Source organism: Sciurus carolinensis, chromosome 11, assembly GCF_902686445.1.
Source record: "Sciurus carolinensis chromosome 11, mSciCar1.2, whole genome shotgun sequence".
Classification (NCBI taxonomy): Eukaryota; Metazoa; Chordata; class Mammalia; order Rodentia; family Sciuridae; genus Sciurus; species Sciurus carolinensis.
Window position 1 is genome coordinate 17872311 of NC_062223.1, and position 23321 is coordinate 17895631.

The following is a 23321-nucleotide window of genomic DNA, read 5'->3' on the forward strand; positions in this document are numbered from 1 at the left end:
AGTACACCCGGCTTCATATGAATTGGTGACAGTGGGTCTCTTTCCTACTCATTCCTAAGACACCAGTTTCCCTTTCCAAACTGTTAAATCGCTCTTATTGGGGATGGGTGTGTAGCTCAGTGGTAAAGTGTAAGCTCAGCATGCTCTCGAGGCACTGGGTTCAATCCCCAGTACCATCAAAACAAAACACTCACCTATTTCTTAAGTTTTTTTCCAGGCTAGTCTATAACTGTGCAAAGATAAGATTTAGTCAACAGTAAAATCCTGACTCAGGTACAATACAGACACAAGTTAAGGATTTAATTCACTCACTAATGATGGGACTAGTCATTGGCAGCTCTGTCTGAGTTGGAGGAAGCCCAGAGATAGAACTGGAGGACACCTTAGAGCCCATCTTAAAAACAGTCAAGGAAGGAGTGCACAATGGTGCACACCTGTAATCCCAGTGACAGTGGGGGTGGGGGAGGGTACCGAGGCAGGAGGATTGCGAGTTCGAGGCCAGCCTGGGGAATTATTACAGACCCTATCTCAAAATAAAAAAATTAAAAGGGCTGGGCGTGCCTCAGTGATAGAGCACTTGCCTAGCATGTACAAGGTCTGAGTTTGATTCCCAGCACCACAAAAAAGGAAAAAGGAAAAAAGAGCAAGGACTCACAGGTGCATGCCACTTTGCCCGAGTCGAGGCTGGCCTGTGGCGTTTTGTTCCAGCAGACTGAGTGAGCTGACACGTCCTGAAACACTGAATAGACATGGTCACTTGTAATCATTGTTGTCACTGTTCCCTCTCTTGTCCAAAGTCCTGCAACAAGCAAGTAAAGGGCAGGTTGAATTCAGTCTGGGGATGCAGGGCTTCTGTCAGGCGAGGGAGCAGGACCGAGGAGTTTAGACCCAGAGCTGAGCGCCACACTTCAAAGCCCTTCAGCCTGGGGCGCACCTCCCCCTCCCCCTCCTTTGCCCACACTCTTCTCTCTTCTTGCAACGCCTCCCCCAGTGCTCTTACTCTAGCTGACTCATCATGCTCCACAAGTCACTTGGAATTTTCTCCCTTCTAGAAAACTCTGTCCCTGTCTAGGGTGGGATCACCTGACCCTTCTCCAGGCTCTCCGTACCAGGTGATTCTCTGTATCAGCATCATTAAAAATGCAGAGGCTGCATTCTCTCTCTCCTCTGGGACCAGGGACCCCATGTTCCCTTCCTGGCACTGCCTGAAACTCCGTAGGAAGCCCTTGTTAATTGAGACCGTTGACCAGCCCTGTGTTCACATGCCTGGATTCCCTCATCTGCCTCTGCTAAGGAATTGGGCTCCCATTACTAGCATATAGAAAGTGTCCAATTAAAGTTTATTGAATTCAACAGAATCGTTGTGCCAATACATCCTACACCTTGGCAGAGAAGTCGTATGGGTCTAAGACAAAAAACGATGTGAGGTACTAGCTGATTTCTGGGTTGAAGCGGGTGTGGGTGAGGAAGGGGGTGTGGGCTCCTAGCTAGTTCATCATTGCAAGGAATGGTCTTCCCGAGATACAGTTTCTTGTCTTGGGGTTTCTGCTACCCAACTGTTTCCCAAATCAGCATATAACAGGCGTTTACTACATACTAAGTCTAGTAAAGGACTGAATGGTTGACCAAACCAATCCCCAACAGCGCCCTCTTGCGGTGTCCCGAACAAGCAACCTGGAAGAAACGTTGCAGTTCCACCGCCAAAGACTGGACAGCACAAAGGATCCCAAGCGCCAAAGGAGCGATCCTAGGAGGGAATATAGTCTATGCCGCCCCCTACCTAGTTTTAGAATGGGGCGCTTGGTGCACAGAGGGCAGGGGACTTGCCAAGGGGTTCTGGGACTCTTGCTGGAGGAGGGACTTAGGGTGGCGGTCCGATGGTAGAGGCCAACAAGCGACCCGTCGCGGAGAAACGTTTGCACAGCCAGCATCCGGTATTTTCTTAGGGCGAGTGTGCGTTTGGGGTGGCGGGAAGGGGGCTGATGGAAACTGGAGAAGCCACGGCGCGGCGGCCGGCTGGGACAGAACCGGGATAGGCCCACTCCCGGGTCCAGTGCTCCCGCGCGGTCACGGACCCGGAGACAGCGCCCCCCGGCGAGGCGCAGGGGCCCCGCAGCGCCGCGCGTCCATGGCCGGCCTGTCTGGTCTCCAGACTGCTCGAGCTCCTGGGCTCCGAGATCACCGCGCCGGGCCCGGCCGCGGCCGGAGCGTCCTCTCTCCCTCTCCCTCCGCGCCTCGGCGAAGCGGGTGGGAGCAGCCCCGAGTCCGCGCAGGTGGAGCGGAGCGTGGGCGGGGCTGCGGGGTGTGGTCCTGGGGGCGGAGCGCACGGTGTCCTCGGGCGAGCCCGAGACCCGGCCAGCATCCGCGGGTGCCCCAGATTCCGTCCCGAGATGACAGCCTGCAAGCGAGTGGCGAAGGTAACGGCCTTTAGGATGACGCCGTGCTCGGCGCGCTCGGTTCCCCGCTCACCCATCCCCTCCGCCGCTCATCCTGCGCTTTATTTATTTGCTTGGTCTGGGTACCCGCGCTGGCCGAATCCCTGGCTTTCCCGCCCCCTGGCTAGAGGAGAGGGTCTGCCGGAGGGTCCGGAGCTGGAGTTGGGGTTGGGGTGGGGAGGGAGCATATGAGGTGGGAATGTCACTAGCCCCCTGAGCTGTGCTAGGGGTGACGATGAACCAGTTCCCCTCAAACTGGTTTCAGTTTCATTTTTCCTGGAAACTTGTAGTAACAACTGTGTGCATCTGGATGCAGAAAGGGCTCTCGGTGCCAGGCGCTCGGCTGCTGTGGTTGTGGGGTGGTTTACGAACAGCGATAACCAGGGCAAAGTCCTTGCCTTCCACTAACCCATGACCCATTCCATAATTTGACACCTACATTACCAGAGTTCCGAAAAGCAGGGAATGCTGCTTAGTGTGTGTGTGTGTGTGTGTGGTGTGTGTGGTGTGTGTGGTGTGTTGTGTGTGTGTGTGTTGTTTGTGTGGTGTGTGTGTGTGTGTTGTGTGCGTTGTTTGTGTGGTGTGTGTGTTTGTGTATGTGTGTGTGTGTTGTGTGTGTGGTGTGTGTTGTGTGTGTAGTGTGTGTAGTGTGTAGGAGTGTTCTCTGGAGGAGACGATTCGGAGGCGACCCGGGAAGGCCTCCTGGAGTAGGTGGCCTGGTTGCGTTCTTTCTGCAAAAGTCGAATGCCTGTGATGTGCTGGCCCTGTGCTAAGAGGTAGCTGGGCAGCGACGAACAAAAATCCTATCCCGTTGAACTTTCATTCCTATCAGGGACATAAGCTGATGTAAGATCTGGAAAGATAGGGAGGGAACAGTTTTTCCCAGGGAGGTGGGAAAATCCAGGGTGTTTGGCCCGGATTGGAGAGAGGGGGAGGAAGAACAGTCCTGGTGAGGTGGGCCTGGCGCCCTCCCCTCCAGGCTTTGGTGCTCCCGGAAGTGCCTCTCCCCGCTACAGACTCCAGGGCCAGAGGGCATTTTCTTCTCAGAGGCTGGGAAGTGTCTGGCTGTACACCCAGAGGAGGCTCAGCCCAGAAGAACGGAAATCTGGAGCCTGGCAGTGAAATGGAGCAGAGGGTCTTGCCTGCCAAGTGGGGAGAAGACCAGAGCTGGTATTTGTGGCACTGGCACTCTTAGGGACTCGGGGGTTTAACTCAGGCAGTGCGTCAGTTATTTCATCTAATTCTCCTAGCAGTTCTGTGAGGTAAATAATGCCCCCCCCCTTTTTTTTTCAGTACTCGGGATTGAACCCAGGGATTTTACCACTGAGCTACATTTCCAGCCTAGTATATTTGTATTTTGAGACAGGGTCTCACTAAGTTGTTGAGGCTGGTCTCAAACTTGTGATCCTCTTATCTCGGCCTTCTGAGTAGTTAAGATTACAGCTGTGTGCCACTGCACCTAGTAATGTACCCCATTTTACAGATGAGGAAATTGAGGCTGAGAGAAAAATAACTCAGCTGTTCAGGATCATTCAGTAAAGATTGAGGGAACAAGGCTTGGAGCCCAGGCTCACTGGTCTTCAACTAGCAGTTCTCTCTCTACCTTTCTTTCGTACATATGGCCAAGTTTCATTTTATTTGCATGTAACATCTTTTTAAATATTCTGTTAAAAATACATGTTTACAGTAGAAAATTGGGGGGGAAATCAGCAGACTTTTTCAGTGGCTTCTCTACTTTCATTTTCTGTTCCTCTGAGTTAGGTGATTTCCCAACAGGTCTTGGGAAAGAGCCATATCCTGGCTTGAGTTTCAACATCCCAGGGCTTTGGAAAACTCTTGACCCTACTCACCTAAAAGAGACAAAGTCTATGTGTTCCCAGTTTAGTAAGGTACTGAAATGCCTACTGCAAATCTTGTCTGTTTAACCTTAGGCTTCATTCTTGCCAAAGAGTCAGACAATACGGAAAGCAGGATTTATAGGAGCAGGATTTACAGTAGTAATAATGTACCCATAGTCTGGGGTAACAGATAAATGAGGGAATCTGGGAATCATGGAATCTGGATGGAAAACACAAGAAGCAGTTTGTTGATATGGACAGAGATGGAATAAAAGTGAGAGAGAAGAGAGGGGGAGGATGTGCCTCTGTGTTGGGCATGGGGAGAGAATGTTCAGATGGTCCATAGTGGTAGAGGACCCCTCCTTAACTGTGGTCTGGGTTTGGGGCTTCCTCTCTGCCTTTCTTTACACAAGAATTTCTCAACCTTGTCACTATTGACATTGGGACCCAGTAATTTCTTTTTTAAGTGCTGGGTGTTGAACTCAGGGTCTTGCACCTGCTAGGCAAGCTCTCTGCCATCGAACTACACCCCTAGCACCCCAGCACCCCGAGAGAATTCTCAGAATGTTTATCAATACCTCTGATTTTACCCACTACATTGTAGTAGCAGTTTGTGAAAATGGAAAATGTTTCTAGGCATTCCTGATTTCCCCTGGTAGGTAAAATCACCCCAGTGGAGAACCTCCCATTCATCATTCCAGTGGAATATGACATACCCTTGAATATTTTTATCCCATTTCCCCAAATAAAAAGATCTGTAGTCCCATGGGGTGGATCCCAAGAAGGGCTGGACAGTTCCATTTGAGAAGTGGGACATGCTGGGGCTCCCATTTGAAGAGTCGCAACACACCATAGCATCCCAAAGGCTCTGAGAAGTCCTGCAGCGAAGGAATTGGTTTAGCTTAATTTTCCCAAATGTACTTGACCAAGCAGCCTTTTCCTGTGGTAACTATTAGCCGTCCATGGGACACCTTTCCACATCTGCCTGGTCTGGGCCCTCTGCCTTGGTGCCCCCCCTCCTCCGTGAGGCGGACCCCTGTCTATTCTGCACAGCCCTGCTCGCAGTGTGCACCCTCTGTGGAGCCTCTTGCTCCTTCCTCCCATCTTCCCCATTACGAATCCACCTACGTCATTCACGTAATCGCATAAATCACACTTTCTCCATTACTGCAAAGAAGTTCCTGAGGGCTGAGCCCCCTCTTAGTCAAAGGTCAGCAGAGGATGCTCAGTAAATCGCTGTTGGGAGAATTCAGGGATGTCAGGTGTGTGTGTCACGTTTCTGGAAAGGTGAGTCACTCCCTGTCCCCTTGTTACCCTGCTTGGTATGGATTCTCCTTTGCTATGGTCGGTTTGATGTCACTTCCCTTCCCCAGTCCTGGTCCGGTGGAATGGGAAGGGGCGGGATCATGTTTGCTACCCACCCTGCCGAGGGCCATGTCTTCATGCTGGATACTTGGTGGATGTTTTTGGAAGGAAGCGGGGGAGGGAGGGAATTAGAACTTTCTAGGAAAGGTGGGCAGGGATAGGGTTAAGTACCTGGCTTTCAGGAAATAAAGATTCCTAAGACATTTGCTCCCAAGTTTTAATACCTGGAAGAAGCGATCACCAACTTCTTATGTCATGGAGTCGTGGTGAGGCCAAGATCAGATGTTTTAAATCACATACTGCCATGTCGCACACATGCTACGTGCTCAGTAAGCGGGGGCTTTCACTTTGTCGGGTTCTGCTCCTAGGATGTCCTGTTTGGACTTGGGATGTCCTGTCGTGGCTTGCTCCTGGGCCAGGGGCTGGGGGCTGAGGTAGTAAGAACTAGACCCACTGACTGCTCAGTGTGCCCCTTCCAGGAGCTGGAGGATCTGCAGCAGGAGCTTCCCCCTTACCTGCAGGACCTGCGCTGCGAAGATGCCAACGTCCTGGTGTGGCACGTGCTCCTCCTGCCTGTGAGTGTCCGTGGGGATCATGGCTTTGGATGTGGGGTCCCGTGGGCGGGGGGCCTGGGCAGGGAGGGTTAGGACGAGGCGGGACTTGCCCCTGCCTTGGGGCCTTGGTCCTGGAGTTATCACTGGTGGAGGGCGTCTCTCCCAGGATTGGTTGCTCTGAGGTGCAGGCAGACTGTTGAAGATGCCAAAAGACTTTGGGACTTACTGGAGACCACATCCTCAGGGCAGTAGCTACCATGTCCACCCCAGAAACTTCAGTTCAGACAAACAGCATCAAAAAGAAGGAGAAAGCCGGGCAGTGACATGCCTCTGTAGTCCCAGGTGCTGGCCTTGGCAACATAGTAAGACCCTATCTTAAAAGAAAAGGAGAGGGGCTGGCATTATAGCTCAGTTGGTAGGGTGCTTGCCTACCTTGCACAAGGCCCTGAGTTCAATTCCCAGCACAGAAACAACAACCAAAAAAAAAAAAAAAAAAGAAAAAGAAAAAGAAACCTGGGTGTGGTGGTGCACACCTATAATCCCAGCAATTTGGGAGGCTGAGACAGGAGAATCACAAGTTCAAAGCCAGCCTCAGCAACTTTGTAAGGCCCTAAGCAACCTAACGAGACCCTGCCTCAAAAACAAAAGAACAGATAAACAAACAAAAAAACCAAGAAAAGAAAAAGGGCTGGAGATGTGGCTCAGTGGTTAAGCACCCTTGGATTGAATTCCTGGTTTTAAAAAAAAAAATGAGAGAGATCAATCTTAGACCTTTGTCAAGGGTAGGAATGAACTTCCAAGTTTCTGAGTTGGTAGAATCTGCTCCCCAAAACGAAAATGTATTTTGTTTTCTTTTGAAGATCTTATTTCAGTAGATCACTTGTCTCTACCATTCTCCTTTTTCTCTGTTTATTATTTGGTGGCATCTTGATAAAATCTCCCTTTGCAAGAAATATTCCCAAGAATCTAGCAGACTATGAGACCCCAATTTTGTCATCTAATTGTTAGTACTAAAGACATTATCACTGAGAAATTCATCTACACACCTTTGGTTACTTGAAAATAAAAATTATGACATTTAAGCTTTGTATTGCTCAAAGTCCTTTAGAATATTAAAATAGCAAGATGTTTCATTTAACCCAGAACTCGGAGGTCAGTAGTCTTCAGCTAAGTGTAAGGCAATTTGAAATCCTTTGTCTTGTCCAACTTCATTTCACGGATGAGGAAACTGAGTCTTGCAGAAGGTCAGAGTCGTACAGCAAGCTTGTGGCAGAGCTGGGACAGATCCTGGAGCTCGCAGCTCCATCTCTCTGCAACTTCCGTCCTCTCAAGACCTGGGAGGCCCAGTAAGAAGGCCCTGCAGACAGGATGCACAGATGCCCCATCCTGCTCTGAGACCCTGCCCTGGGCCTTATCTCTGCCTCACAAGGCCTTTTCTCATTATCAACACCATAAAAGCTGGGCATTTTCTTTATCTGCCCAGCAGTTGCTTCATGTCACCTCAGTACACCCACGGCCACTGTGGTTTCCAGTTCACCTTCTGTTAAAGAGGAGCTCTGCTAAAATCCTGACTCTGGGCTGGGTTTGCAGCTGAGTGGTAGAGGGCTCGCCTGGCCTGCACAAGGCCCTGGGCTCCACGCCCAGCACTAAAAACAAAACAAAACAAGAACCACCCTCGACTCTGCTTAGGCACACATGTCATTCCGGCTGACTTTGCCCTTTGCTTTCAAGTGAAGGGTCAAAGGATTTGGAGCTTTGGAACCAGTCCAAAGGCCTCAGTGCTGGGATCACAAAGGTCCTGGGGTCCCTTCCTTGTAAGGGTACAGAACAGCGGTCATGTGAGGAGATGGAGAGTCGACAGAGCTGGGTCTCCAGCCCAGCACCGCCACTGTGCACTTGTGCTGAACTCGACATTCACTATTTGAAAATGGAGGTGCTGGTGCTGGTAGTTGTGGGTTTTCCTGTGGGTCCTAATGGCTGACACATACGTAAGCTTGCTATGTGCCAGGTCCTACTCTAGGTTTTAATTTTTATTTATTTATCTATTTGGTACAGGGGATTGAACCTAGGGGTGTTTTACCACTGAGCTACATCCCCTGCCCTTTTTAACTCCTTTTTTTTTTTTTTTTTTTTTTTTTTTGCGGTGCTGGGGATTGAACCCAGGGCCTTGTGCTTGCAAGGCAAGCACTCTACCAACTGAGCTATCTCCCCAGCCCCCTTTTTAACTTTTGAGACAAGCTCTTGCTAAGTTGCTGAGGCTGCCTAGAACTTGTGGTCCTTCCGCCCTGGCCTCTCGAGTCTCTGGAGTTACAGGTGTACTCCACTATGCCCAGCTTTGTTCTAAGTGGTTTTTTTGTTTGTTTGTTTGACATAAATTAACTCATTTCATCCTCATCTAAACCTTATGGAGAAGTCTACTGTTGTCCCCATATAGAAGCACAGAGAGGCTAATTACTTACCCCAAATCACACGTAAGTGTGATTATAAGTGGCAGAGCCACAATTCACAGCCAGGTAGGTAGCTCCAGAGTCCACATAACCCCTACGCTCTTCTGCATGCCAACCCTTATCAGAGGCAGCACAGAGCAGGTGCTCAAGAAAGTCTACAGGTTACTTGTAACCTGGAGGACCTTCTACTGGCTTCTGGAAGTTCCCAGTCCCTTGAGAACTGCAATCCTTGAGTTGGTACTTTAAAAAAAAAAAAATCATGGTAAAATACATATGAACAAACTTTACTGTCTCAACCACTTTTTTTTTTTTTTAATTTTGAGACAGTGTTGCCCAGGATGGCCTCAAACTTGCAATCCTCCTGCCTCAGCCTCCTGAGTTGCTAGGATTACAGGATTACAGCCTCCTGAGTTGCTAGGATTACACTTGGCTTCATTTTTAAAGATGTTGTTCAGCTGAGCACAATGGGCAACTTGGTGAGACCCTGTCACAGAATTAAAAAAAACTAAAAATAGAAAGGACAGGGGATCAGGGGATGTAACTCAGTGGTAAAGCACTCCTGAGTTCAGTCCCCAGTACCTGGGAGGAGAGATACAATTCAGTGGTATTAAGTACATTTGTATTGGTGCTCAATCAATACCACTTCCCATCTCTAGAACTCTTCATCCATCATATGGAAACTCTGCATCCACTCAACAGTGCCTTCCTCCTTTCCTCCTCCTCCTCCCAGCACCTGGTAATCACTTTTCTACTTTTTCTATGAATGACGGTTCTATGTCCCTCACATAAGTGGCATAATACAATATGTTTCCTTTCTTTTCTTTTTCTTTTTTGTTTTGGTACCAGGGATTGAATCCAAGGGTGCTTAACCCCAGAGCCTTTTTATATTTTATGTAGAGACAGGGTCTTGCTGAGTTGCTTAAGATCTCGATAAATTGCTGAGTCTGGCTTTGAACTACTGATCCTCCTTCCTCAGCCTCTGGAGCCACTGGGATTACAGAGGTGCACCACCAGGCCTGGCTTTATCTGTTACTTTTTGTGTAGCTTATTTCACTTAGCTTTTCACTTAGCACAGTGTCTTCAAGGTTCATCCATATTGTAGCAAGCGCTAGAATTTCATTCCTCTGTAAGGCTGAATAATGTTCCCTTGTTTAAACATGCTACATTTTGTTGATTCATCAGTTGGTGGATACTGGGTTTGCTTCCACCTTTCAGTTGTTGTGAATAATGCTGCTCTGAACATTGGTGTATAATACCTGTTCATGTCCCTACTTTCAGTTCTTTGGAGAATAGGCCCAGAAGTGGAATTGCTGGGCCTACTACTCTCTTCCCGATTTTGTGAGACATTGCTGTGCCTTTTACCTTTTCCGCCCCCAAGCCTCTGAGTTCTTAGCCTTTCTTCATTCTCTCCATTCCACCACTCACCCCCCACGACAACATTCTCTTCTACTTGCTAACCACTCTCGGAAAGAGGATGGTCTGTCCTCCTCTGCCATCGTTCCACAAAGACCATAAAACTGAGATGGTCCCGATAGCTCACCTAGTCAAACTTCATCCTTCTTTCGAGGGAGGAAACTGAGACCCAGAGATGGGAAATGGCTCAATCTTGTTCAGACAGATAAAAACAGGGTCATATTTTTCTGACTCTATTGTCCTTTTGTGATTCTGCCCTTCCTCTGATCTGCGGCAGTGTTGCCAGATGAATTCAGGAGCCTCTGTTATCCTTGCTCTTGATTCTTCCTGGGAGCAGAGGATGCCTGGGGCCCTGGAATGGGGACAGGGGCCAGTCCAAGACCCTGGAGGAAGGTGATCTTCCCAGAGCAGCTCTGCTTCAGAGCCCAACCTCCTCTCTCTGCACAGGACCAACCTCCCTACAACCTCAAGGCCTTCAATCTGTGCATCGACTTCTCCAAGGAGTATCCATTCAAGCCCCCCACGGTGAAATTCACCACCAAGATCTATCACCCCAATGTGAATGAGAGTGGACAGGTTTGCCTGCCCCTCCTCAGCAAGGAGAACTGGAATCCTTACATCAAGACTTGCCAAGGTGGGGCTGGGCCTTGCCCAGCAGAGGGACTGACTGATTTGGGTGGAGGTTAGGGGACTTAAGTTGGAAAAACCTAAAAGAGGGGAGAGAAAAATGTGAGCATCAGTTGAACCTGATGTAGGATAGAAGGGAGTTTCCTGAGATTCTGAGTCTGCTCACCTGTTCCTGCTTCTGTTGCTACATCTTGGGCAGGTGAGACAGACACACTTGGCCATGGTTCATGGGAAAGAGGGAAGGGCCTGGGATAAGAAGACCTACTGCTCTGTTCCTACTGTTGGGGAAACCTCTGTGCTTTTTCTGGGACTCAGTGCCCTAAATGACAATGGAAGGGACAATGGCCTGGTAATGATACTGCCCATCACTTAATGGAGCCCGTTTAGGACTGTGCCAGGAGCGTTGCCTGCCAACTTCATTTAATCACAGCAGCCTTGCTCTAAGGAGGGCCGCCTTGAACCCATTGCACAGACAGAGACACTGAGGCATCCGAGAGGTGAAGCAGGTGCCCAGGCTGGCCAGGGGCAGAGCTTGGCTCACAGTGTGGTCCAACAGAACTTCCTGCAGTGCTGAAAATGTTCTGTGGCTCCGCTGCCCAATACGGCAGTCACTCGCCACATACAGCTAATGCAACTGGGTTCTTAACTTTAAGCCTTAATTTTAATTAAATTAAATTTGGATTAGCACACATGGTTGGCTCTAGAGCCCTATGGTCTTCATCAGTGTTCCATCCTGTGTCTGAGTAAGCACAGGAATACTTAAGCCAAGGAAACAAAGATCCTGGGGGTGGTGGGGCCATCAGGGGAGGGGACCCCGGATGAGATTCAGGGGGTCTGTGAAGTACTGTTCACTTGGAACTGCGTGTTTGCGCATATGCATTTGTGCATGTGCTTAGGGAGATGGCCTTCCACCTTCCCTGGGTTCCCAAAGGTATCTATGGAATAGTAAAAGCCACGAAGTAGTACTAGTTCTCAGTCTTTAACCTTAAAACTCTCTTCCCCCAATACAAGTTTATTTGGAATCCCAATATAACAGATAAAACCAGAGTGGTTCTTGTTGAAGTGGGAATGAAACCCAGGAACCCCATATCTCTTGAGAAGCTTGTGACTGAGAACCATTGACCCACTGAGCCAGGGTGTCTGGGTATTATCCAGAATTTGTTTTGGTTGTAGAATCATCCTAAGAGATGGGAATCTCCCTGGGGGTCTCCTCAGAGGTGGTTTAGGGGATCCTCCTTCCAGGATTCCACCCCCCCCCACCTCTACCCTGCTGTTCCGATCTGGCCTCTCTTCCCAGTTTTGGAGGCCCTCAACATACTGGTGAATAAACCGAATCTCCGGGAGCCCCTGCGGCTGGAACTCGCGGACTTGCTGATACAGGACCCGGAGCTGTTCAGGAAGAAGGCTGAAGAGTTCACCCTCCAATTTGGCGTGGACCGGCCCTCCTAATTCTGGGTCTGACCCCTCGTTATCTTGGATCCTTTGCTGGTGTAAGGACATAGATGCTTGGAGGGCCCTTCCTGCTCCTGTTTTCCTTCTTGGCTGTTGTACAGGAGTCTGTACATGGGGTGGGTGGGGTGGGGCTACAGACATATTCATGCCATTGGACTCGTGCCCACTTCACCTAGCCACAGCTGTGCCTTTCCACACCCTTCGTCTCCCCCAGAGCCGGCAAAGTTCAGGTTTACAGAATTACAGGCCAGTTCTCCAGCTCTCCACCTTAGAGAGGCAGGTCATCTTCCAGGCCAGCTGGTAGGAAGCCAGAAACCCCCCAGGACCCAGGCACTGAGGGGTGGGGGCAGAGCGAGACGGAGTGGGAGGCAGGGCCCAGGGAGGATGTCATATTTACTAACTGATTGAAATCAGCCCAACTACTGATAGGCGTGTCCAGATCTAGATGCTGAGCCCTTTATTTTCCCACTAATGAATCACAAAATGAAAAATCTATCCTCCATCCCAGAAATCTGACTACAGGTTTCAAGACTATTTGCTATCCTGCCAGGTTGCCAGTTCCTAGGAGGAACCTGAGGCTGTGAGCTGTGTGCCCTCCACCATCCAGGGGGAATCACAGGACCCACATGCTGGCCTGACCACGCCTGAATTGTGGCATTAGGCCAAGTCTTCAGCCAGGCATGGGGCTTTCACCAGGAGAGAGGGCTGGGACTTAGCTGCCATCCAAGCATCTGACCCTGTTGTGTATTTTCTCTCCTATGTGGAAGCTAGAGAGACAAAAAGGAAAAGGATGGGGGATTTCATGAAAGTAGGAGGGAGACCAGTAAAATAGGGGAGAGAGAGAGGAGAGGGAAAGGGGGATACTGGGCAATGAAATTGATCAAACTGTTGTGTTTGCATACAAATATAATGAACCCCACTATTTTGTATGATTATAATAAACTAATATAATAATAATAAAGTACCCTATTTCCCATGGATATTCCCCAAATATAAGCAGTGCTGGCCATGAGAGAATAGGCCATCCGTGGCCAGGGGGTGCTTCAAAAAGTGCACAGAGAAAATACCCACATTTTATAGATGAAGCACCAAGCACAGAGCACCTCAGTGGACTGCAGGGGTCCACTCTGCTATTCAGGGTGCGGGCCACACTTCTTGTAGCCGTGCCAGCCCGGCTGAGATTTTGTGATTGTTGCTTGTTTAATTTTGTTGTTTGTGTTTTGGGAGCTTCTGGTTGTTGCTGTCTGTTTTTGAGCAAACATGCCCCAGTGACTTATAAAGTCAGACTGGATTGTTAGCAGGAAATAGTAACCAGCTCTGGGTTCATTGTGATGAGGACGGAACAGCGAAAACAAACCAAAGCTTCAACCACAGTTGGAGGGATTGACTGAAACTGCAGGAAGAACTTTCCGGTTGCCATTGTCCTAAACTCCTAGAAAACTACTGACATTCCAGGGACAGAATGTGGGTTATCTCCATAGAGTCACCCCAGATGCCAGCCCTGTTTGGAGATGATTTCTCAAGAAACTTCAATCTCCTACCCTGCTGTTCCCCAATTTGGGGAAAAGGGTGGAAAGAGCAGAAGAGAAAAGTGCCACCAGCGGCGGTTATTTATTTTTGGCTGCCACTTATTGAGCACTCATGTGGCAGAGTCCAGAGAGCAGAGGGGACGAGACAGGGTTTTACGAAAGTATTTTTAATGCAGTTAAGGCTGGTGCTGGGCACCCCGCCACCTCCACCCACGCGGCCGGTCAGCTCATTTCTTCTTGGTCTTCACCAGCCCTTTCTGCACCAGGCTGCGGTACAGCTCCTGGATGTAGGTGTAGACGCACTTGGAGTCTGGCACTGCCAGCCGCACCATGTCATCCACCTCCAGCAGCTGGGCACAGTCCGCCAGTTTCCTGAGGGATGGGTGGGATGGGGATCAGAGTGACAAAGGTGAAGGATGTGGAGCCAAGGACATGGGCAGGGCAGCCCAGCTAGGAATTTATCAAATCGAGTGTGTTGGAGCTGGAAGATTGTCTGGCCAGCCCTCCCACTGTATCCATGAGATAACTGAGGCCCCTGCTGATTTAAAACCTAAATCCAGCCAGGCATGGTGGTGCCCACCTGTAATCCCAGTGACTTGGGAGGCTGAGGCAGGAGGGTCTCAAGTTCAAGGCCAGCCTCAGCAATTTAACAAGGCCCTAAGCAACTTAGTGAGACCCTGCCTCAAAATAAAAAGTAAAAAGGGATGGGGATGTGGCTCGGTGGTAAAGCACCGCTGAGTTCAATCCCCAGGACCAAAAACAAAACAAAACTCCTCAAACCCAAGCGCTTTTATTCCAAAGCCTCCATGTCCTCACATTCTTGCCTGACAGCAGGACCCTCTGGTCTAGTTGTCCATTAACCTCCTCCTTCTGCACATGCATCTATCTGTCCAAAACTCCTGTTAGGTCAGTCTCCTGGGGGAAAGACTTAAAAGGACAGAGAACAAATCCTAGCCAGAGCGCTGGGGTGCAGCTGTAGCATCAACAAGAGCTCCGTTTGCTAGCTCTGTGTATTTATTAAGAGCCTACTGTGTGCCAGGCACTCTTCTGGGATCTGAGAATTCATCGATGAACAAGCCCAAACTTTGCCACTCTTGTGGCACTGACATTCTTAGGGCAGGAAACTGACGTAATCAAACGTGAAGGAGATGGTACATCAAATGGTGAGAGGTGCTGAGGAGAAAAATCAGGAAGGGCAGTGGGGCACGCACCTGCCTTAGACGGGGGATCTGAGATTGTTCAATAGTGCACACGTGATTTTTTAAATCACATGCATATCTGGGGACAGGGCTACGGATGGAGGAAACAGCAATTACAAAGGCCCTGCGGCAGAAACGCTTGATGTGTTTGAGGGGCTGCGTGGAAGTTGGCCGCTTTTCCCTTTCTTCTAACTTCTCTGCTGCCCCACGAGGCCATTTGATACTCAGCTTTGCTGAGGCTGATAAGCTGAGCTAATCGCTGTTGGGGGCCTCACTACCCTCTGCCAGGTGCTTTATCAGATAATTGCCTTTGGATGGTCTCACTCCTCCTCAACTGCCAGCAGAGGAACTGAGACTGAATATATGGGTGGTTTGTCCCAGGTCAAAGTGAGTGACAGCTGGGACTCAACCCCAACCCTGCCTGATGCTTCTGGCACCTTGCTCTGAAGCTGGGTCTCAGCAATTCCAGGCAGCCAAAGCCACCATGGGCCCTGGCAGTAGGAGAGAGGAGGGCCCCAGCGGAAATCCTCTCTTGAGGCTGAGACAGCTGGGCTGAAATCCAAGCTGGGCTGGCCAGGGAGCTGGGGGAGGGCTGCAGACCCGAGCATTTCGAAGAATGAGACAAGCAAGCTCCCGCAACCAATGCAGCGACCTCAGCCCCGTGCATGCAGGTTGGGGAACGGTATCCCTTCACGGGAGAGGTGAAACCTTCTTTTCCAGGGTTTTAGCACTGGCTGTTCCCTCTTCAGGACTCCAGGGGAATCAGGAAAGTTCTGGAACAGTGCAGTCATATGTGGCGACTGTGGCAGGGGCCCCTTGCTTTTCGTACTTAAACTTTGCACCAAACCCTATGATATGAAGCTTTCAGAGCTGTTAAGTGGGTTTCCCAGGGTCGCAGTGCTAAGAAGGTGGAGTCCAGGTCCAAACCCAGCAACCTCTGCTTCTGTTCTCCAGCAGCTCTCTCTCCCCTCTCCCTCCTCCCCTTTTCACTGCCCCGTGCCTCTGGTCAGCCTCTGGTCGTCCTCCGATTATTTCTCCTGCCTTCCTGTGGCCCTGCCTGGCTTGGCATCAGACACCAGGCAGCTGCAGGAGGACAGTGGCCTGTGCCCTCCAGGCCAGGGACATTTGGCCAAGTCAGAGCCGAATGTCCTTCTGATGTTCACAAAGCTCCCTACGGCCAGACTGGGAGTTCACAGGGAGTGGCACCTGCCACTGCCCTCCCGTACAACCTCTCCATGTGTATCCAAGCGGGATTGTTGAGGATGAAATGAGACGATCCAAGGAAACCACTTGGTGGAATGCCTGGTACCTGCTCACTGGGTTCATGAAACTGTCATCATTAAAGGGGTTTCTGAGCCCAGAGTGGGACATGGTGCTCCTGACCTCCTCAGGCTCTCACCCCAGACACCTCCATCCTATCCCACGGCCAGATAATGTGGAACTGGAAGGAACCTTCTGGAACCTTGAGCCTGGTGCTGAGGGTTTTTTTTTTCCTCCAGTGCCAGGGACGGAACCCTGGGCCTTTTATGCGTTAGGTAAATGCCCTTCCACTGATCTACACCCCTCGCCCAGAGTCTGCTGGTTTCCAGATGGCATCCTTGTTGTTCTAGGACCCTGCAGACTTGCCTCAGGGGCCATCTTGGGAAGGGAGGGTTGGGCACTGAGTTCTTCCTAACCTAAAAAAGTTCTTCCTTTCATCTGTTTTATAGTTGAACTTTCACTTAATTTTTTCTTTGAGGAAATCTGCTGTAACAAAGAAAATGTTGAGAAACTCAGATCAGTACTAATCCTCTCATGTTGCCGATGGGGACAGGCAAGTCCCCTTGCAGGTTGGTGGCCAGTGTAGATTAGATTAGAGGTCTCGGCTGCCCAGACCAAAGTGCTCTCACATCCCCATCAACCTCGTCCCTGTCCCTGGGCTTTAGAAATACACAAGGGGTTCTTCCCTGGGCCTCAGAGTTGCCCTCACTGGCCAAGCCCTCTGCACAGCCCCATCTCCAGCTGGTGACTCAGAAGTGGCTCCCTCACGTGTTCCTCCCTCATGCTGGAGAGCGCTGGTGTCCTAGACTGAGCTTCCCATGGTAGAGATGGAGGCCTGGGGCTAAGGCTGACTTTGGTGCTTTGGTGGTGGGATTGCCCCCATCCCCACCCCTACTCTCCTGGGCACACGGGTCCTCGATCTTCCTTACCCCACCCTTTCTCCAGCCACTGCCACCCCGACACCCAGCAGCATGAGCCTCAGCAATAATTTCCCTGTCAGGCTGTGAAGTGAAAAATAATTATCATGGCAACTGTGATATCATTCATTACAGTGTGGTAACACAGCCACGGTTTTTCCAAGTGCTCACTGCGGGTTAGGCACTGTTATAGTAGCTTAACCGTTTTGCTTGATTCTTAGAATAAGGCTGGAAAGGAAATATGCCTATTGTAGAAGTTGGACTCTGAAGGCTTGGGGAGGTGAAGAGACATGCCCAAGACCATGCAGCTGACAAATGACAGAGCCGGAGTCTGACTCGGAATCTCTGCCACACCTCAGTCTAAAACAGCAGGGCTGCCTCTGCTCCGGGGCTTACCCTGCCTGAATTTTTTAAATAGCACTATCACCGTTTGACATTATTTTCACCTCTGCACATGTGTGCCTATGATCTGTCTCTCCCTTTAGGACGGGCCCCTGATCCAGCGGGGATTTTTGCCTGTTGAAGCCCCGGATGTATCTCCAGAGCCTGAAATAGTGCTGGTGCTCAGTAATCCCTGTCCATACCTACGAGTGGTCCGCCATCCACCTGACCACCACTGTCCAACCCTGTGAATCCAGCCGCTCTTGGGCGGCCCGGGTCCCATCTGGCCTGCATCCCGCGGCCGAGGCTTACTCTGCAGTGGAGAAGGCCAGGGTGAAGTTGTGCCGGCGCTTCGTGGGGTCCAGCGCCGCGTAGTCAAAGGCATCAGGGAAGAACTTGTGGATGAGCGCGCAGAAGGCCATGCCGCTGCTCCAGCTGGAGGAGAAATTCTGGATATCCACGTGCTGCGGGCCAGGAGTGGAGAGGCCTGTGACCCTCGGCCCAGAGGCACTGACTCTGCCTCTCTCCCCCTCCCGCTCTTTGGGGTCGGCACCACCACCCTGGGTAGGGTCCCCTGCCTCAGCCATGGGTCTCCCTCCTGTGCCTACCTCATAGTTTCTTGTCATGGCCCGACACCACTCCAACAGCATGTTCTTGACCCCACCAATGGCTGCCCCTGCTGCCTTAGTGTTCCGGAACAGGGCAGTGGGGCCCGAGGCTGCCCTGCGCGAGGGGAGGGGTGTACAGGCTCGGCAAGGGCCCCGCTGGGAGGCGCCCCAGCACCCAGATGTCAGTCCTCCTGCCCTGGCCTGGGCTGTTCCCACCAGCCCTCAGGCCTACTGCCTCCACCCCTCCCCTGGATCCGAGGGCAAGCCCAGCTCCCACCTGCATCCTACCCGCCAAACTTGTCCACAATGGCTTTGCGATTCTGTGCACGGGGTCCCCGGGGCCGGGTTGGGACTGACACCCTGCGCTCCGGTGCCTTCTCCTTCTTCTTCTCCCCTGAAGGAGGGGACTCCGTGGGACTCTGGGGCACATCGCTGGGTGAAGACTCACTACATGCAGGGGTCAGAAGTATGAGAGGAGTTAGGGTCACCAGTGCAGGTCACAGGGCTGGGTAGGGGTCACAGCCATCTAACAGGCAAGTGCAGCTGTGGTGTCTGTAGTGAGCGTACACTCACCCTGTACCCAGCACTTGGAGGGGATGAGAAGGAATAAAGAGGCTCCATCTAACTTTGGGAAACATGTGGTCTAGTGAGGCCGCGTGGGCAGACATCTGAGATCTGATCTGAGTTTGGATCCTGGCTTTGCTTTTATTTGCTGTGTGATCTTGAGACTGTCACATCACTTCTCTGAGCTTCAGCTTCCCCATCTGTAAAATGGGGATAAGAATACCTACTGACAAGGCGACCATAAGGCCTGCACAATAAGGAGAATGGAAAGCACCTGGAGTGCCCGCCACTCAGCTGCACGACTGCTCTGAATGTTCTGATTATCTTTCCTCACGAAAGGGTCGAGGAGGTGGATTTCTGTGGGGTACAAAGGAAGATTCTTCTAGTGACTGGGGTTGTGCAGTGCAAGTGCATCCGCCATGCTAAAGCCTCACACTCATGTCATGTAAGCCTCACAATAATCCTGTGAGGTCTTTACAATCATTATGACCACTTCACAGATAAGAGGAGTTAGGTGACGTGGCCAAGGTCACACAGTTGGTAGTGTAGAGCCATTGTCCGAAGTCGGGCTTTCTGACCATGCTCTGGTGGATGACGCTGATGCCATGGAAACGGGGCAGTGTAAAACAAGGAGCTCCTATGAAGAGTCAGGGATGCTGCGGGGCAGCCCTCGGCTCTGGAGTGGAAGGCGGGCCACGTGTCCCTCATGCTTCATTCTTGGGCTCTGCAATGCCAGGAATCCTGGAATAGCTTGAAATCAGGTGCTGGAGGCCCAGACAGACTTTGAAGGGAGCAGGATGTAGGGGCAGCTGGAGCTGCAGCCCCAGAGCTTGACCTTACCTGGCGGAAGGACTGGTCTCTCCAGAAGCTGCAGAGTCTGGACCCAATCCATCTGCAGGAGAGAACGGGGTGGGAGGGAAGCTGGGGCTCTCCTCGGTGTGCTCTTTGCATCTGCCTCCCCAGGGCAGCCCCTGCGGCATCCTGGGGGGTCCTCGGCGCTCACTCACCTGGGCTGAGCTCGGGGCCCTCCTTTGTGGGGCTCTCAGGCCACTCCTCAGGGGAGCTGGGTATCACTGCTGCCCCTTCCTGGGACTCTTCCTCATTCCGCTCTTGCTCTGCAGTGGCATCCCCTGGCTCCTGTATTGGACAGGATCTGTGTGGGCTCACAGCTAAGCAAGCACATATCCACTGCTTTGTGAGGACCTCAGAAAGATCTAGAAGGCAGCCAGGAGTCACAGTGCTGCATCCCTGTTTCCCAACCCCGACCCCCAGGCTCTTCATGTCCGGAGGAAGACTGGACCTTCCCAAAGGAATTAAGTGGGGAGGACTTGCTCCCTGGCAAGCTGAAGACTCCAGAACTTGTTGAAGGAGGGGCAGGGGGTGTCTTCCTCTTTTCTGCGTCACTCACCACCAACTCCTTTGCTTCAGGTTCAGCCTCTTCTTTCCCATCAACCTCTTGAGGTTCGGCCTTAGCCTCATCTTTCTCAGCAGGCTTCTTCTGAGAGTCAGTCTTGGTCTCTTTGTTGGCAGCCTCCTCCCCAACGGCCTCCTTGGGCTCTGGCTTGTCTTCATCCCTCACCTCAGCTTTCCCCTTAGACTCAGGCTCGGCCTCTTTCTCATCAGTCTTCTGCGTCTCTGAGGCCTGCGTGTCCTCCTCTTTTACCTCAGCCTCCTTGGGTTCAGATTTGGTCTCTTCTTTCCTGTCAGTCTTCTCCTGAGAAGCCACTATGGCCTTTTCCTTTCCCTCATCTTCCTTTTCAGGTTGGGCTTTGGCCTCCTCTTTCCCACTAGCTTCCCCCTGGGATTCCACCTCAACCTCACCTAAGCCATTGGCTTCCCCCTGGCATTCCATGGGAACGCCATCTTCGCCTGGTGCTTTCCCCTGCTTTTCCGCCCCTTCTGGAGGCTCCTCTTTGACGGTCTGCCCAGCTGTGCCTTTGGTCTCCTCCTCTGCAGAGCCATCTCCTGATGTCCCAGGGTCCCCTGTGGTTGAGGAGGCGGGGACCCCGTCCTCAGAGGGCTTTCCTTCCTTCTGCTCCATGTCTGGAAAAAGACAAGAGGGCCTGGGAGTCAGGATGCCTGTGGCTCAGGCCTGGCTTCCCCACTACTTGGACATGACCCTCACATGCCTACTTGCCCTGGGGTAACATGAAGGCTAGAGTATTGCTTTCCCAAAGGTGGGGCAGTTGGGCCACATCTACTTGATGTTGGGTGGTGTTCACCCAACATCTCCCACCCCTACCCACCTTGTAGCTTATGACTTTGACTTTGGAGAACATTGACTCACATAATGCCTTTTGGATGATTTTGCCTCTCTCTCTCTCTCTCTCTCTCTCTCTCTCTCTCTCTCTCTCATACTGAGGATTGAACACAGGGGGACTAGAATTACAGGCATATACCACTGTGCCAAGAGAATTTGCCTCTGTTTTTATTTAGCCAGTGAGGTGCTCACAGTTGGATCCTAGCATCCTGGAACACCTGTGGAATAATTGCTACTGGCCCCCCTAGAGCCCAAAGTAGGCAGGAGTATCTGGACAGAATTATCTCTGTTTTGGTTTCAATGGTAGGTATTTTTACAGTTACTATTTCTGGCAAGTGATATTGAGTTTCCATTTCCAACAGTGATATAAAGTGTCTTTTAAAAATACATTTATTGAATTTTAAAATAAGTTAATTCAAAGGAAGGCATTCAGGAAATTAGAGTACAGGCAGTGCAGATGTAACTAAATCATAGAGGTGGTGTAAAAATGCCTGAAATATGGGAACCCCTGGGCCAGCTGGTCTCGGAATCACTGCCAGCCTGTGGTTCTCAGAAAATGTGGGCAAAGAAGAGTTTGTTTTGGTGAAGAACAGACTTGTACTCAGGCTAGCTTCTGCAGGGAACTCTCCCCCTCCAAGTGCCCCTGGGAGTGTATGTGGGAGATCGTTTTCCTATTTAAGTCCTATGTGTACTATCAGATCTACAGTAACAGGTAAGTAGGGCGCACTTTATCCTCCTGACTTTCTTGAGGGTGTAGTTAGAAAGAAAACAATCCCCAAATAAAGCCCAGGGCATGACTCAGGCAGTAAGAAAAGTGGTCTCTCTTGTCACTGGCTAAAAATACTTCCTGCCCTTGGCAGTACTATCTTTCTTGGTGATAGTGCCCAGGGCACCTGGGTAATCAGGACAGAGTACAGGAGGCAGGAAGACAGGCAGACAGGGACAGGGCTCTGTTCCTGTCATCCACCTGGGTCTTACTGTCCCCCAGATCAGAGTGCTGGGGCCCCTGGATTTGGTACCCCCAGCATTTCCCAGGAAGGAGGCTGGGATTCATAAAGATGCAGATTTCACCCTCCCGCCCCTTCAAGGTTCAGCAGTGTATTAGAGTAATCAGAGTTTCCTCTTAGGAACATGATCCCTGGCGGTGGCATGAACTTCAGCAGAGAACAAGGAGGTCCTGGAACTGACTTTGATCCCACCTTTTAGTCACTGACTCTGAACGCCGATCAAGTGCCTCTGACTGTCTGGGCCTCGATTTCCACTGACGATGACAGGCGTCATCTAGATCAGATTCTCTAGACTGTGCCGTGTGGGAAATGAGGGTCTCCTATGATACCAATAAAGTTTTCCATGGGGGTGGAAGAAAGATGCATTCTCTAACCAAAATTGTTCTAGAAATAACCAGCTCTTCACTGGCACTTCAGTAGATTTCAGATGTCACTGGTAAAGAAAGCCTAACTTCACCTAAAATCCAATTTACCTGCTTTCCCCTGAACTCCTTTGCACGGACTTTTTTCTTCTTTTCCCTGTTTTTTTCTTGTGGGACTGTTTTCCCTGCAGAGCATCTACTGCTCCCTGGGGCAGTACCTCATCCAGCAGGAAGAAGGATGGAGACGGCTGGTCTGAAGGAGCCACACACCCCTTTCCCTTCCTGCTCTGCTCCTGGGTGGAAGGTGGGTGGAGAGGTGATGAAAATCAGTGACAGGGGGTCTTCCTGGGATCGGCCCCGGCTCCCACTGTTTACTCGTGGTGTGATCTCACGGAAGCTATGGTACCCTCTCTCAGTTTAACTTCTGGAGATAAAAATAGGCCCCACTCCCTGGGGATGATGGAGGGTTCAGGAAGCCAGTTTGGAGGGAGCGCGGCACACATCAGTTCTTAGGGTGGAGGTTGGATGCACCCAGCTCCATGACAGATAAGGTCCTGACGTGGCCTCAGGGGCATTTATTAGTGAAACAAGGCAGAGAGAACTGAATGTCAGTAAGATGATAACAAACCCTTTTTATACCTCCAAGTGCAGCAGCGTTTGGCCGGGACATGCTGAGGGCTCCAATGCCCTTCCCTCCATTTGCGTGTCACCCGTGGTGGGGGCAGGCAGGGTGGGTTTGTACACACCGTGGCCAACCTGTGTGCTCATCCCCTCAGCTCTCCACCCTCCAGACTGATCATAAGTAGATGTGGAGTGACAAAATTCTAACTGTTGAGAGGTGGGGGGGGACACTGCCCGCCGCCCGCTCACAGTTCTGCAGCAGTTGGCAGCTCTGCCTTACCTGGCCCTTCCTCACGGTGACCCTTCTGAATAGGTGTGATTGGCCCACTTAACAGACCAGGAATTTGAGGTTCAAGGAGTTGAGGCCCCTAAGACTAAAGTCACTGGAGAATAAAATGGCCCAAACCATAGCTAGACCCAGGTCTCCTGACTCCCAGGGGAAAAGCCGTATTGAATACAGGGCTCCCGATAGATCCTCAGCC

At 51.0% G+C, this 23321-nt stretch overlaps 2 protein-coding genes across 7 annotated transcripts in view; one reads left to right on the forward strand and one right to left on the reverse strand.

Moving 5' to 3' along the window:
- Positions 1 to 1716: 1716 nt before the first annotated feature.
- Positions 1717 to 19480, forward strand: Ube2l6 (ubiquitin conjugating enzyme E2 L6). 3 transcript variants are annotated; one of them, XM_047516336.1, is made up of 5 exons: positions 1717 to 1934; positions 6118 to 6213; positions 10500 to 10686; positions 11977 to 12169; positions 17522 to 19480. In XM_047516336.1, exons 1-4 carry the CDS (start codon positions 1878 to 1880, stop codon positions 12126 to 12128), a joined length of 492 nt encoding a protein of 163 aa, XP_047372292.1. In that variant the 5' UTR covers positions 1717 to 1877; the 3' UTR covers positions 12129 to 12169; positions 17522 to 19480. The 3 variants fall into 3 exon arrangements, with proteins under 3 accessions (XP_047372292.1, XP_047372291.1, XP_047372293.1); XM_047516335.1 differs by lacking the exon at positions 17522 to 19480 and having other exon boundaries at positions 1719 to 1934; positions 11977 to 13466; XM_047516337.1 differs by lacking the exons at positions 1717 to 1934; positions 17522 to 19480 and adding an exon at positions 2006 to 2417 and having other exon boundaries at positions 11977 to 13464.
- The window catches only part of Smtnl1 (smoothelin like 1), a 30551-nt gene continuing 21026 nt past the window's right edge, over positions 13797 to 23321 (reverse strand). For 2 of the 4 annotated variants that reach the window (XM_047516333.1, XM_047516334.1), the window contains exons 2-8: positions 19998 to 20632; positions 19597 to 19726; positions 19430 to 19481; positions 18314 to 18472; positions 18026 to 18140; positions 17730 to 17881; positions 13797 to 14032 (exon numbers count right to left, since the gene is read on the reverse strand). In XM_047516333.1, the coding sequence (XP_047372289.1) occupies positions 13888 to 14032; positions 17730 to 17881; positions 18026 to 18140; positions 18314 to 18472; positions 19430 to 19481; positions 19597 to 19726; positions 19998 to 20630 (1386 nt within the window). In that variant the 5' untranslated portion in view covers positions 20631 to 20632 and the 3' untranslated portion in view covers positions 13797 to 13887. Of the gene's footprint in view, positions 14033 to 17729; positions 17882 to 18025; positions 18141 to 18313; positions 18473 to 19429; positions 19482 to 19596; positions 19727 to 19997; positions 20633 to 22436; positions 22512 to 23321 lie in introns of all 4 variants that reach the window. The other 2 variants (XM_047516332.1, XM_047516331.1) reach the window with 2 other exon arrangements.

Bases quoted from the DNA above. Each gene is read 5' to 3' on its own strand.
- Ube2l6 (XM_047516336.1), top strand. From the start codon at position 1,878: ATGGTAGAGGCCAACAAGCGACCCGTCGCGGAGAAACGTTTGCACAGC. The intron at 1,935-6,117 runs GTATTTTCTTAG...TGCCCCTTCCAG, and splicing joins GTTTGCACAGCCAGCATCCG to GAGCTGGAGGATCTGCAGCA. The intron at 6,214-10,499 runs GTGAGTGTCCGT...CTCTCTGCACAG, and splicing joins GGCACGTGCTCCTCCTGCCT to GACCAACCTCCCTACAACCT.